General features: G+C 34.9%; 1 protein-coding gene across 1 annotated transcript; it reads left to right on the top strand.

Annotated features, from left to right (window-relative positions):
- Window positions 1-493: 493 nt before the first annotated feature.
- LOC149537597 (phospholipase A1-Ialpha2, chloroplastic-like) lies at window positions 494-1,201 on the top strand. Its single transcript, XM_089802350.1, has one exon. It carries the CDS (start codon window positions 494-496, stop codon window positions 1,199-1,201), a length of 708 nt encoding a protein of 235 aa, XP_089658476.1.
- The last annotated feature ends 14,845 nt before the right edge of the window (window positions 1,202-16,046 follow it).

Raw genomic sequence — 16,046 nt, forward strand, 5'->3', positions numbered from 1 at the left:
TAACGGAGTTTTGACTTAACCGTACTCTGTCTTATGTTGAACATATAAACGAGGTCAAACGGTTTGAAAAGCAACCTAGCCCTGTCCATTAATGAGCCGCCATTAACTCTGCCATGAATGCTACCAGAGAAGTTGCAATAGGAACGCCTAGCTTTGTCTACCTACTCATCTAAGGATTGTTAGTTTGGAATATTCCACGAGGATAGAAGATATTTTTTTCAGGGTTAGCGACCATTCAAGTAAATTTTTGGTTTTACTTCGCAAATACTTTGGGTGGACACGATAAACGAGGCCAAGTCAAGGGAACGCCGGCTCACAATGCCATGAAATTCTTCGATCATGCCATCACATTCTCTATTTATATCCAGTGCGCTGAGAACTTTTTGAAGGAAGGAAATTTGTGAATCAGAGCGTCAGAAGGTAGCAACCAGAGAGAAGAAGATATTGTTTAAACTCTTCTACAGAGCTGCCAGTGTTACTAAGCATCGAGAGTATGGCACTATCTCGATTAGTCGTGGGTAACTGGAAGGAAGCCAATGAAAAAACAACCACCCCCCAATTCAAGGTTTGTGATATGTGGGAAGAAATCCAGGGTGCAAAGAATTGGAATGGCATGTTGGATCCCATTAACCGACTTCTCAAAGCAGAGATATTCAGATATGGTGATTTTGCACAGCAATGCTATGATTCATTTGACAACACCCCTTCTTCAACATACTACGGGAATTCTAAGCGTACCAAAAGCTCCCTCGCCCAGAGACTGGAATTGCTGAAATGTGGGCGTGGATTTCTATGTTCCTATACTTCCGCCGACGAAGACTCTATTAGATGCACGCTTAGTGCAAGAGGAATGGTAATGGGTGAGATAACCAGATTGGTGAAGAAATACACTGAGAAAGGAGAAGAATTGAGCATAACATTTACTGGACACAGCTTGGAAGCTGCACTTGCAACACTAATAAGCGCATATGATATCAAAGAAACCATGGTGAATAAGTATGGTATGACTTCAATTCCCGTCACAGTGTTTTCTTTCGCTTCTCCTCGCGTAGGGAATCTGTCATTTGCCCAACATATGGAAGAGATTGGCCTCAACGTGCTGCGTGTGGTAAACAACAGAGACATGGTTCCAAAGATTCCTGGGGTATTATTCAACGAGAATTTGGGATGGCTGACAAGGATTCTGTACTGGCTTCCATGAGCGTATGTTCATGTGGGAGTTGAGATTAGTTTAGACAGCAGAAGCTCGCCTTTTCTGAAGGGAACGCATAATCCTGCAAGCTTTCACAACTTGGAGGTTTATTTGCACGCACTTGATGGCTTTCAAGGAAATCACAAGTTGCTCTTTAAGTCCTCCGGAAGAGAGCTAGCTCTAGTCAACAAATACTCTTAGTTATTGATTGAAAGCCTCCAAATCCCTTATAACTGGTGGGTGAAGAGAAATAAAGTAGTGAGACGCATAGATGGTAAAGTTGTCTACTCTCCTACAACTCCAACACCTGTTCCTCTTCCGAAGATTCCCCTCTAATCTATTCTTTTCGATTTCATTGTTGTTTTCGTTTTCCGGCACAGAGAATCCCCCCATGCTTTCATTGTTAATAACCCATAAGTTTATGAAGTTAATTTTAGTTTTGATGATACTTGCTTTTCTCATCCTATAGAGCATTATTCACAGCACTGTTGAGGTTTGTTTATATTTGTAAGTTACATCAGCATAAATCAGGGACTGGTTTTCTGAAATTGGGGCTTATATATTTTAAAGTTTGAATCGCAGATTTAATGTACAGTTTCAAATTTGGCTAAATGACTGTATGATGTTGCGTCCTCACATAAATCTGGCAGTGATTCCTCAATCGGCCTTCTATATTGTCTTTTGGAGTTAGCATGTCTAGAGTTAATGAAATCTATTCATTGATTTCTAGCTTCCATTTGTCCGAGTTGATTAACTGTAATTATTTATAGGGCATAGAATAGTTACTAAATTTTGCTTTTTATTTGTGTGTGCGTGACCTCCAAAAATGAGGACTGCGGACTGCGCTTAAGCTTTGGAAAATCCCATGTTTCGGGATATTTATATTTATTTCTCCTATAAACAATTTGTGTATGTAGGCGTGAAGTAAAGTAAATGTCGTTCTAGTCAGAAAGACTTGACCTAGTAACGCAACCTTCAAAATTGCTTCCGTAGACAGCGGTATTTGTCAAGGATTTGCACCTGCTACACTTCAGTAAAGTATTTATCTATCTACTACTTTTTCCCCTTTTCTACTGTATTTGAATAATCTTTCTGGCTGTAGATACAATGAATCGGTTAGTGGCTATCCAATAACCTAAAACTTAAAAAAATATAAAAGATATAAAATAAGTCTAAGGAAAACATATTAAAGACAGGGAATATATTGGTATTTATTTAGTTTAATTTAGTGCATCTAGAACTTTTAGATCATAAGTTGAATTTTCTCAAGTTTTTAGAGTAGGTGAGTGAAGACCTTAAAGCTAAGGTTTTGGCTTTTGGGTATTCATTGATCTCTCTAGACATCATGGAGCACAAAGTGGTCAAAAGGTGTCATATCAAAATGTTTGTCTCACACCTACTATGTTTATGTATCAATAGTCATTCAATCCAAAAACATCAATACTTGTGGTTAAATATCCCATGAGTCTTTATGAAATGTCATAATAGTGATGCACAAAATAGTCAATCGCCAAATTAAAAAAAGATAAAAATTGATTGATTATTAGTACATGTATAATTGACTATTAATACATCATTTTCATTTTTTAAGACTCTTTTAAGAACTGTAATTGAAAAATATTTATGAAAAGCTATCATTATTATTATACCCCCAGATATAAATTTTAATTTTAATTTTCTATCTAGATATTTCTAATAAAGTAAAAGAAAAGTAAAGAAGCTTGGCATTGGGGAACGTGTTGGGGCAATTGCCATGTAATTGTGACACTTGTGCTTAACAATAGATAGAAGCACTTTTGAATGCTCAGTAACTCCCGCCCATGGTGTGTGATTTGATAGAAGGCCCCCACTTCAGATCTAGTGCAGGCATGACTAGATCTGCTCCTTGTTCTTTCTTCTCCATTGCTCCTTATTTTTTGTGAGTCTCCTCTAGCCTCTGAGGCTCATATGTTGCCTTATGGGACCCTCTACCCACTTGATGATTTGGCCTTCCTAGGCATTTGTGCTCCCAAGATAACACATGAGCATACTAACCTAATGAAGGTGAAGATCCCTAAATTAAGCTGGGAAACTTCTTTTCTTGGCCACAAAGATGTCATGACTTCTGTGGAGGTGCCTAGGATCACCTGTGAAAAAGATGGCCAAAGATCTGCTTGCCAAACTCTATGATTGAGAATATATTCTTGTCTTTTGTCAAGCTTTGGTGGGCCACTTTTTGTCCTTTTGACCATTCATTGAGTTGGTTAGAAAATGATGCACCTTGAAGTGGAGACTCAAGGGCTCAATTAGTGTCCCTGCGATGTTGGGTGGCCTTTTTATTTTTAGTTATGCATCCAAAGAGGATAGGAGTACAATTTTCATGAGATCTTCGACTCCGTGTAAGCATGCTTTGGCTTTGGCTAAATGGAAACCTAGGTTTGATCTATTTATGAACTTGAACTATGTGTCTCCACTATGGGTGAAACTTCATGGTCTCTCCTTGGAATTTTGGGATAAAAAGATCTTCAAATGGAATGGAGACTCTTTTGGCCATTTCATCAAAACATTAAGCATTACTTTAATCAAATATAGGCAATTTTTTGCCAAATTAGGTGTTAATGTTTCTATCGAACAAGACCCTCCCTAGTGTGGTGGTCCTAAAATCCAAATGGGGAACATGGAATCAATCTATTTCCTTTGAGAGTGCATCTCTCCACTGTCAGTAATGCTCCAACTATGGATATTTCATCTCAAACTGCATAAAGTTGCAATGGGAGAAAGAGAAGATTCAAGGGAAAAATAAAGAGAAGGTGTCAATGGTGGGGATTAGTGACCTTGGTACCTCTTTTGGAGAAAGGTCAAAAAGCTTCCTGAATAAGGAAAACCAATGTTCCACTGAGGAAAAGACATTATTGGTGGACTACCCCTTTACTAAAGGGATTATGTATCTTGTTTCTTCCCATGAGAAACTAGGAAATGAAGATATTAAGGGGGATCTAGAAGAAGGTGAAATTCCTAGGATTGGTGAGTTGAGCCTTGGGATGAACTCTACAGTATGAGCTAACTCATTGATGTCGACACTTGTATTGATTAATTCCATGAGGAAGGATTTAATTATGGTGGTTCTCTCTATTGGGGAGGAAAAGGAGGATGGTAATGGTTGTATAGGCTCATTGGTTATAGACCCCAAGAGTATAAAAAAATTTACCAAGAAACTAAGAATGTGGTGACTATTCCTATTAAGAAGGAGTTTTGCTAGAAGTAGTGGGGTGATTGTGCTTCTCCATGAGGCTCACTAACGATATCTCTACTAGTCATTGAGGAAGTGAATAGTATTGTTTTGTCTATGGTGTCCCACCTTTATTTCCTCTCAGCCACTTCATCTCTTTTGGGAGGCAAAACTAGAGAGTAGAAAGAGGTTAAGATCTAAAGACTCATAGAGTGGTGGAGATAGATGTTGGATCAGAAAGTAAAACTAGGAGACCACTAGGGAAAATTGCAAGGGATATTTATCAAGGAAAGAAACTTACCTTGGAGGATAACCCCAAAAAAATTGAAATGAAGGTTATTTCTTAGAGAGTCAGGGGACTTAATAGTCCGAGGAAATAGTATGTCTTAAAATAAAATATTTTTGAAAAATAAGGTGGATATTATACTTATCTAGGACTATTAAGATGATAAGACAATTTTTTTATAATATTTCTACCTACGTGTGGTTGGGCATGAGATTCAATTATAGTAAAGCAATAGGAGGTTTGGTGGTATTGCTATAATATGGGACCCTATGAAGGTGATAGGTAAGGAGGTTTTCTGCAATCCCCACTTCTTGTCTGTGGAATTTTATAATAAAGTTTGTAAATGGACTCTTTTCAATTTTTATGCCCCCAATACTTGAGTTGGAAGGATACTTGTTTGAGATGAAGCTTCTCAAGTAATTGGCACACATCACTATAGTAATATCATCTATGTGGGTGACTTCAACACTTCGTTATACCCATTGGAGAGAATGGGGCATTTGGAGGATTACTTAGAGAACATGTATGATTTGGCTGACTTCTAGAGAAGGAATGAACTCCTATACATTGAACCCCAAGGTACTACTTTTACTTGCTCCAATAATAGGATTTCCACTAACCTCATGTAGGTAGGATTAGATAGAGTTCACATCTCAGGTTTATGAGATATTCTCCCCTTCACCTCTCTTCAAGTGTTCCCTAGAAATTATTTTGACAATACCATGGTCCTTTTCTATTGGGCCTTGCATAATTCCTCAGGATGAAAACCCTTCAAGTATTAAAATATGTACCACTCTCATCCTTAATTTAGGGATTGCATCAACCATTGGTGGAAGATATGGATGGAAGGAGTGGCTATGTTCAGGATAAAGAGAAAGTTAGAGGGAAATTAGAGAAAATATTCCTTTGGAGACATGTTTAAACATAGTAAATATATTGAGAATAATCTTGAAGATATTGAGAACACTATTGCTAGTGGAGATTTCTCAGAGGAAGCTAGTGAGATAGAAAGGAAGTGGAGGAATAAATGGAAGTTAGTCATAGAAAGGGAAGATATTTTTAAAAAAAAAAGATCATGTATTCAATGGCTAACTAAAGGAGATAGGAACACAAGCTTCTTCCATAGGTCTGTCTCTAAGCATAATAATAGGAACACTATAACCAAGCTATTGGATTCTCATAATAGGGAGTTAATAGTTGAACATGATCCATGGAATTGGAAAACCAACTACTCTCAAGATATTTCCAATCATCATGTCCAACCTCTGAACTTGAATACAAGATTCAACCTATTAAGAATCATTAACCTTATTATGGATGAAGGTATGAATTAGAAATTGGTCATGAAAGTCAGCATTGAGGAGGATTAAAAAGTGTTTTTCTCCATGGGGGCATTCAAGGAACTAGGGCCTAAAGGCTTTCCTCCAACCTGTTTCCAAGTAGTTTGAGAAATCATCAAATATGACCTAGTTCATGATGTCAAATATTTTTTAAGGAAACAAAGAAATTTAAGAAAGCTTAATCAAACATTTAGTTATTTTTTCCCAATGCTAGTGAACAAACGAAGAAAGTGAAGGTGACCCCTTTTCCCCTGACATGTTTATTATTGTGGCCAAAGTTCTTGGAAGGAATTTTATGGCTTTGGCCGAGCAAGGAAAAATCAAAGGCATTAAACCTGCCTAAACACTCCCACCTAAGGTCCTACAATAATTTGTTGATAATACTTTCCTTTTTGGTTTATCCTCCCTACAACAGGCTAGGTGTTGGAAAGAGCTTTTGGATCATTATGTTGATGCCTTCAGTCGACATATAAACTATCTAAAGAGAAAATTATACTTCTTTAATACTGAGAGAGATCTTTAGGGATGACTTACTAGAGAACTCAAATATTAGATGGATACTCTCTAGGATACTTCTTTGGTCTACCCCTTAGTGTCAAGGAGGTCAACCCCTAGTTTTGGAACTCGGTTGTGAAATGTATGCAAAAGAAATTTTTAGGATGGAAACAGAAAGTTCTTGGTAGTGTAGGTAAACTATAGTTTCTTTTGGCCTCCCTCCAAGGAATAGCTATTTATTTTCTATCACTATTCAAAATATCAAGTAGACTTAGAGATATTATTGATAAAATCTAGTGCAATTTCTTATGGCCGAGAACTGAAGAGAAGTCCAAGTTGATCCTAATGGCTTTGGATAAAGTTTGCAAACCCAAATCCTAGGAAGGGATAAGATTCAGGAGAATCAAAGAGCTTAATAGAGCCCTCATGGCTAAGATAGGATAGAGATGTATTTATGATTCTACTAGATCGCACTAAACTATGAAGGCCAAATACCTTGGAGCAATTCCTTTTCAATATAATTTATACATTAATGACCTCCCAACAAGTTCCAAAATATGCACTAACATTGTTAAAAGTTGTAGACTACTAAAGAAGGAGGTTAGATGGGTGATTGGGGATGAAAATAACATTAGATTTTGGGAAGATAAGTGAGTGGGAGGTAATCCTCTTAGTCAAACCCCTAGAGCATGATGAGAAACATTTGTATAAACTATATTGGTAAAAGATTAAGTAACTATGTTTATATCAATGGTAAGTGATACAAACTAACCTATGGAGGATAGAATCAAATTTTTTTTCAACTCCTAGAGGAGCTACAAAGCATCGTGGAAGAAACTTGGATTCCTATTTTTCTGGCCAAGGATGCCGTAATTTGGGAAATGAATATGTTAGGAAAATTCAATGTCAAATTGACCTATAATTCCACTATTAGACATTAGGATATTACAGACTATTGGAAGTATGTTTGGAACCTAGGTATTCTTCCAAAGTTTATTCTCACAATCAATAATTTCAAAAAAAGGTCTTCCAACTCATGAACTGATATAGTTTGTGCGATAATGAGGAGGAATCTATTCTCCACATTATAATACACTGCCCCTGTGCAACTACTATGTGGATGGGAATTTCAAATAGGTTTGGGCTTTAGTGGATCTTCAATGATGACCTCCAACAATTTATTTTCAATTGTGAGGCACTGTTTTCTCACCCTCTCATTAGGAGTTTATGGAAGGTTAGACCTTTATATGTTTCTTGGAATTTGTGGTAGGAGTGGAGCAATCACATCTTTGGCTACAAAAGCTCCCCCTTGTGGTCATACTATGAATCATGATCAACCTCCTCACATAATGTGTTTCTATCTGGAAATGGAAAACTCCCTCTACCCTCCTACTAATAGTGATTGAATTCTGGATGACAATTTGGGCCTTCTATACTTGATTTCTAAATATAATAATTCTAAAAGTATTACAAGAAAGAAGATCAAATAGAAGTCTCCTCTCACCTCCTGGCTTAAACTCAATTTTTATGGGTCAAAACAAAAAGGCTTGGTTTCTATGGGAGGTATAATTTGGAACAACGAGGGTAGGCATGTGGTGGCTTATGCTAGCAATTGTGGAGAAAATATCAATAATGTTGCAGAGGCCATGGGGTTATTATAGGTAGTTAAGACTTCCTACTTAATGGGGATCCCCCATTTGATAGTTGATTGTGACTTGCAATTGATCATTAAGGAGGTTAAAAGGCATAGTAAAATAAATTGGAAAGTCACCCTGATTATCAATGACACCAAGGTCTTTATTTTGAGATTTTGGGAATTCACCATTGAACACATCTATCATGAATGAAACCAAGTGGTAAATGCACCAGAAGGTTCAGGAGAGGAAATTTTTGGCTTACAAAATTGGTTTAATATTGACGGGTTGTTAGCACATATACAGTCCCTCATGGAAAAGAATTTAAATTAATGACTCTTGCTATCATTGTATCAATGTCATAAATGAGACCCTCTTTGAGTCATTATTTTTATGACCACCTTTAGGTAAGGTGAGCATTTTGTAAAAATAATTTGGGAAAGGGTAAAGTTTCCATGATTAGGCTTCAAATTTCCTATCATTTTTCAAATTTCAAAATATGGGCTCGCATATTTTCTAGGATATGGAGAGATTATGTCCGAGCTGAAAGGATGAGAGTTGTAAATAATGATGGTATGTGTATGGGTGGTAGTGGAATTGATGTTTGGTATTTTAAATGGGGTACCTATGGTAATTATTACATTTGGTGGAGTGTGTCTTTGACTTGTTAAAAAAGAAAGGGTGATCGGGGCATTGATCCTTAATATATGTAGTTGTTTAAACTAGTTCAACACCTAAAAATTCTATGCTAAGTCTTCTATTATCAGTTTTAGTCCTCTTTCTAGTGAAGGCGAGGTTATGTTGGATTCCTCTGAAGGGTTAAATGTTGATCTTGGTGAGAATGAAGACATGGGTGGTAATCATGTCCATGTTGAGCTAGATAAAATCAAAGATTACAATGAAGCATATAGGTTATACCTAAGGGAGGGAAGCCCAGTTCCTTACATGTAGTGTATTGAGGGATATGCCAAGTTTTTATCCATGTAGTTAATCAATTAGTAGAACAAAAAACATGTGGTTATAAATGAGATCTATTTCTAAATCAATGAGGATGTCATTTCTAAAGTTGGTGGCCTCTCCTTGGATGATGAAAAATGGAGGAAGTAGATGAGGGTTTTTGATGAAGCCAACCTTAACAAGCTCTTCTCTACCAATGAAAATTTGATCTATGATCACAAAGGTTTTTTGAGAGTGGCCTTCTCGGATCCTTAGGAAGAGTTATGTTATGCCATCATGTGCTATATCACTCTAGAAGGTATATTCTATATGTTCTACTACTACCACTTCCCTAGTTTAAAGCACTTCAGAAAGTGGGACGTCATTTCTTTCCCTCAACTTATCCTACACTCCATGGAGGATAATATTCTCAAAGGTTGGAAGAAGATGAAGGAAAGTCCTATACCATTCTTCATTGGGATTTTATGTTTAAATTGCATAATTTTGATAAAGCCATTCCCCCCCAATCTATTAATTTCCAAGTTATTTTTCCTAACTCTACTCTTTCCACCTTGGTGCCTCAATTTTTATTGAGATTTCCTCCACGATCAAAAATAAACATCCTAAGTACACCCCATCCTAATTACTCAAACATATTAAAATGGATAAGGAAATTCACATTGTGGACTTGGACGATGAAACAAAGGTTTTGGAAAAGGATGTCACTTATAATTAAGAAGAATCTTGCACTGGAAAAATCCAAGGCTAAGAAATATCGTCTTGCAAGCTTAGATTTAGCTACTAAAAAAAAGACTAGGCCTCCTCAAAAAAGATAGAAAAGGGAGGTTGAAAGTAAAAATTATATAGAAGATGAGGAAGATGACACTGTCAGGAAGGAATAATAAAAGGTGGGGGAGATTAGCCGAATCGATGATCAATTGAGCCCCATGTCATCCCATGTCTCAAATACCTTTAAGATTGATGTTGATAGGCCTATGAAGACTTTACAGAGGATAAGGAAGATTCCATCACCTCCCCTTCCCACAAAAAATATAAGGGTAAGAAGAACATGGGTAATGACCCCTAGGTAGCTCCCAATGTAATGTTAAAGGCCAAAAGGAGGATATCACTACTTTGGAGAAGAGTACCAAAACACTCCAAGAGAGGTAAAATAATCTGGATAAGAGTTTCAAAGAGGTTTCTAGATTTGTGGTTAAATTCATGTACTTAGTGATTTCTACCCTACAACTACTCCATCTTGTGAACAAGTGGCTTACTACTATGGTAGGGGTGGATAGTACTAGCTTTTTGTATAGATTTCTTGCCGATGATTGGCTCCAAGTGTTGTTGGAAATGTTAGAGGGGAAGGAGAAGGATAAATAGAGTTAGCTCCCTATTTCTATTTTCTATTTTTTATGTTTTTAGCTTATGTACTCAGCCAGGATGGCTCTATTTATGGTGCTTATTTGGAGTATACATATTTACTGGTACTTTGTATATGTTTATAATTATGGTTAGGATTAGGTATAGATTATCTGATACTCTAGTTTGGGGTTTTTTTTATATTAAGAAATGGGGTAGGCTAATTCTATGATGTTTCTAACTTCCAGATGTTTTACAACATTTTGATCTCTAGGCCAACCCCAATTTTTTCTACTTTTTATTATAAAAAATAGTGATAGTTTTGAAAAAGGTGTAGATTTAATACCACTTGTATCACTACTATTGTACATGGCTACTCATATGTAATCATCTTCCACAAGAAGTATGTTAAGTTCACTTACTTGATAATCCAATCCCTTACAAATTTGTAGGGAAAGCTAAAACCATTTAACCATATTTATTATGTATAGTAAGGTAATAATAATGTGCCCAAATATAGATACACAATGACTGGCAAAAAAGAGAAATTCAATAACCTATTCCTTTATGTCAGTTGATAAAAAATATATGGCTCTAATTAAAAAAAAAAACATCTCTCATCCACTCTCAAACAACATAGATTAGAATTTATTGTAGGTAAGAATTTAAGAATTCAAAACCTAGATTTCCAATTCTTATATAACATATCCCCTTTGTAATTAAGTCAAGAATATGACTAGGGATATTGAGGGCTTCAATTGAAGCTTTAAGCATGTCAAAATAGTTGGAGAGTTTACAAAAAAATGTTTTTAAGGTTTTCAATTGAATGCTTTTAAACATTTTATATATTTGGATGTTTTTATTTAGGTTTTAAAATAGTTGTTATTGGTTTTAATTAAAGATTTTAGGGTTTTAAAATAATCTTTTTTTAACAAAAGGATTTTTTTTTTATATATAAGAATAAAATAAGAGTTTACAAATTATGTGCAAGAGGCTGAAGAGAATAACAAAGAACATAACTAGAAAAATGGTGAAGAAAATAATAGAGAAAAAAAAAACTAGGTAATTTTCCTACTCATTGCCAACTAAACATGAATAATTTGGAGGACCAATTGTAGTTTGATCCATAGTTGGATATGTGTAGCCAAGAGCCAAAGAGCACAAGGTGACTACGAAATGACGTCTGAGTTCTAGGCAATGTATGCCATTGATCCTATGAGTTATTTTTGTTGTTGTTGGGTGTAAAAAGTTGTTGCTACAGTAGAGACATCATCTAAGTGGCATGTAGATCATAGAGGGTTAAGGTCTACCACTAGAGCCAAACACACTAGATGATCTATAAGAATGACCATGACCATGCATCTATATTTATTGGACAAGTTCCTCATCCTCTTCTCATATTCATGGTCCAATCTTCATCTCAATATTCCCCCAACATTATTTGCTAAAGTTGAAAAAAGGATATGGCACTATGAAATGGAAATAACAAGAGACACATAGCAATCCATACTCATTTATGAGAATTGAGAGGATCTTTGGATAATGCGTCTTTCATGATTTGAAATTTGTCCAAGGTTGGTGATGTTTCATTAACTACTAATTTGTTGCCATCACATGGAAAGTTGGCAAACACATTGGTCAACAAATTACCCTCACAATATGTATGAACAATAAATATTTTTTCAATTTTTTATAAAATCCTCCACACCTACATCACAATGTAACAAAGTGTCTTCTTTGGGGATTTCTTGGTCTTTGTTTCCTGAAAGACAACTTTTAAATTCCCTTCAATGACTAGCTTCACTATGTTGTGGGATTAAACTACTTGAAGACCATATAACAAGGCAAACAACTCTATTATATTATTTTTCATGTGGTTAAGAGGAATCACAAACCCCTGAATTAGGATGCCATTATAATCCCTGATTGTTAATCTTGCACCTAACACTCCTGGGTTACCACACGATGCTCTACTAAAATTCAATTGTGGTAGGGGGTATGGGATGCACACCACTAGACTTCATTTCTATTGATTTTCTATTGGGAGGCAAAGGCAAAAGCTCCAGGAAGAGGAAGAATGATATAGTTCCAATTCATAAGAACCTCTGCATCCCACACTGAGAAGGTAGTCATCAATAATTTTTTTCTTCAAAATAGGCTTTTTTTTATAAGTAGGAAGTATTTCTACAAGTAAAATTATGATATTGTCATCAAGGCGTAACTATTTAGTTTTTGAGTGAAATTATTGATCCATGTTTCACGAGTAGTGGCTCATTGCAACCCATCTCTCATGAGAATGAATAGAACATTTAACACGAGCATTGCATCTAGGTGATGCTCACAAAAGAAAACCCTGAAGATTTCTCAAGAAGTCATCTGTCGTAACTATAAAATTCTAGAATTAACATCATTTTTTAAACCTAGATTAACTAATATCTTTTGAGGTGACAATTTTAGACAAACCAAAAATAACAACTTACTGATTTCACATATAAAAAGAATATATATTTATACAAAAATACGATAGATACCATTACAACAAGAATAGATACAAGTTATATCTTTTTTTTAACCCAAAATTGTAATCAAGAATAAGTTTCAACAAACTTTATAAGCTTTATGCTATTACCACTTTAATAATATAATGATCATCATATAGATTAAATTAGAATTTATATATAAAAAATCAACAACTTTTTTATTCAATTAATATAAAAAGGAAATAAATGGAAAAAAATCCATATATACTGAATATTCAAATCGACTATATAAATGGTTCCAATCCATACCAACACCATACCATAGTATTGTCATTCCAATAAAATGAAAACAACAATACCTTCAACACAAACAAAATGAAATTTTTAAAAATACTTTGAATCTGTACCGTTCTTTATGAAGCTTCGCCTAATGTGCCACAACATTTGTTTGTGTAGTCTGGGAGAATCATGTCATCCTTTTAAAAATATTATGCTCGACAAGGTAACGAAGTCAAGTCATTGGAAAAAGATGAGAGAAGTTTCAAAGGGAATACCAACCTATATTCAACTAATCATGACATGAATCCTCCATCCAAAATGTTAGGTTTAAATGTCCACGGTCATGAATCCTTCAAATCAGATTTTAATATTCACCAGAGAAGATGTTATTTTGAAAGTTGCGACTTATATCAACCATGGGCTCTTAGGTTTGAATGGAATGGCTTAAACATCACACACTAAGCTTAATTCCTAGACCAAAAGTGTTAAATAGTCAAAGTTGACTTTTTTTTCTCAAACTTAATTCTTCCCTTAGTGTGTGATGTTTAAGGGTGGCCGGGTTTGAATGTTCACAATCATGAATCCTTTAAAACCGAGTTTAATATTCTTAGACGAGTGTTTTATTAGAGTTGCAACTTCTTTGAGGAGTGTTTGTTATCAATTGTAAGCATTAAATATTTCAATAGCCCGAATATTGTTTTTCAATATGTAGATAGTGCAGACAAAGAACAAAACAAATCAATTCGTAAGTTCGTGATGTATGGAAAATTTGTACCTATTTAACAACTACTTATTAGAATGTGGAAAATGGGTATAGAGAAAATTCAATTGCAACGTGTTGTTATATTGTGAGATTAGCCACTTGTCAAGTCAAAATTTTTTGGGATATGGATACACTGAATGCATTTGATAATACGTTTTGAACTCTATTTTGGGTGTGACCTAAGTGACAGTTGTGATGCGATGGAATTTGATGTGACCAAAATTTAGAAGTTCTATTGTCTCATTTATATGAATATTGTCTAGATATAATACTTATTTTTGATAAAGAAGGTTGGGAAGGGTCTTGAATTTGAATAAGAGCACCATACAAAAAGTTAATATAAGAGTTGTTTAGGTGTTATACATACTATTCTAAAAATTTGTACCTTTGAAATATGCATGTGTGTGCCACTATTCATAATATATAAATCAATCAATTTAACATAGAATTTACAATTGAATTTACAATTGTAGCTTTCTTTTATGTAATAAATGTTAACATGTAGATTTATACAAGTTATAACTATGAACTTAATCTGATTTAAAGATAGTAGTCATTAAAGGTCTAAATGAAGGTGCATATTAAACTACAAATAAAATAGAATTATAATTTAAATATCACAATAAAATATGGCTCACATAGGAGTAGAAAGGAAAAACAAATTTTGATAAAGAAAAAGAAAGTATCTATACATTGCTCGCTCTTTCTTCAACATTATAATTTTCCTTCAAAATTTTTTCTCCCTTTATTTACTTTTCATTCTTTATATCTTTATAATTTTTTTAATTGGTTCTTTTTATGCTAAATAGATAAAGGAGAGGGGGAAAACCCTTAACAAAAGTAACAACACATCCACCAGACAAAAAAAGTAGGTTCATAAGGACTTGGACCGAATAAATAAAACCAAACTAGCAACAAAAAGATACTAACTAAAAAATAAAATTAAAATCAGAAAAAACAAACACCAAACACCAAACACCTAGAAACTAGCAACCACCCACTAGAAACAAGGATCCAAAAATGATCATGAACTAGGACTTCTACTCACTCGATTCCTTAAGATTTTCCAAAAAAAGAGGCCTAGTTGAGTGGCCTAGAAAAAGTCATATTCCTAGAAGCCACATCATTTTTAGTCACCAACTGGAGAATCTCATCCTCATCAAAACTTTCCTATTTGTATTTTATTTTCATCTTCCTCTCTTTTAGTTTAGCCTAGATACTACCAATAACCTTCTCCATTTTATCCTTCTCCTTCTTTCATTGAGTAGTTGATTCTAGGATCTTCTCACCAAAATATTTTTGGGATTCTTTTATAGAAGCCAAGTCCTATAGGATTTCATTTTTTCTCTCTCACAAGAGCCTGAGCTTTGAGCTATATGATCTTCTTTTTTACAATTTTCCCATTGTGATGTGTTTCTCTAAAATTCTTCCCAACTTTCCATAAAGATTTGTCTCTATTTCCATTCATCAAGTCTTCTACCTTATGCTCTGCATTGACCACAACTTCTAGGTTGTTTATTGTTTGCCTTGGAATTTCGAGCTAGTTAAGAAATATTTAGAAATAGTTTTAATGTTGTTATGGAAGATGAAGAGATCATCCAACTTTTACACAAGGTCCTCTATATTTGTCCTCTAGAAGACTTAGGAAGGAGGAAAGAATAGGAAGAGCTAGGGATATTAAGATCTTTAAAGTAGTTGATTTAGGTTTTAGGGGAGAGTAAGAAGAAGAAGGTTGAGGCCATATTGGGAACTAAGTTGGGGGTAAAATTATAAAGGGTATAGGGAAATTGTATATACTAGGAAGAGGAAAAAGTTGACTCATCTAAATATTCCTCTATTTCCTCCTAGTAGGGAGTATTTTTAAATTTGGACTTGCAAGAGGGGATGATTCTTGTAGCACTAACAATAGACACATTTTTAGGAGCCATCTAACTTTTTTAAGTATATGAACTAGGGTTGAATATCATATTATTAAGCTCAACAGAAGGGGTAGGAGACAACTCATCCTAAAGATCAAGTTATGATGAAACTCATAGACTCTGAAGCTCAAGCCTTGGTGAAGTGGAGGTAC

Source organism: Cupressus sempervirens, chromosome 9 (genome assembly GCF_028749045.1).
Source record: "Cupressus sempervirens isolate cs-2001-9-10 chromosome 9, ASM2874904v1, whole genome shotgun sequence".
Classification (NCBI taxonomy): domain Eukaryota; kingdom Viridiplantae; phylum Streptophyta; class Pinopsida; order Cupressales; family Cupressaceae; genus Cupressus; species Cupressus sempervirens.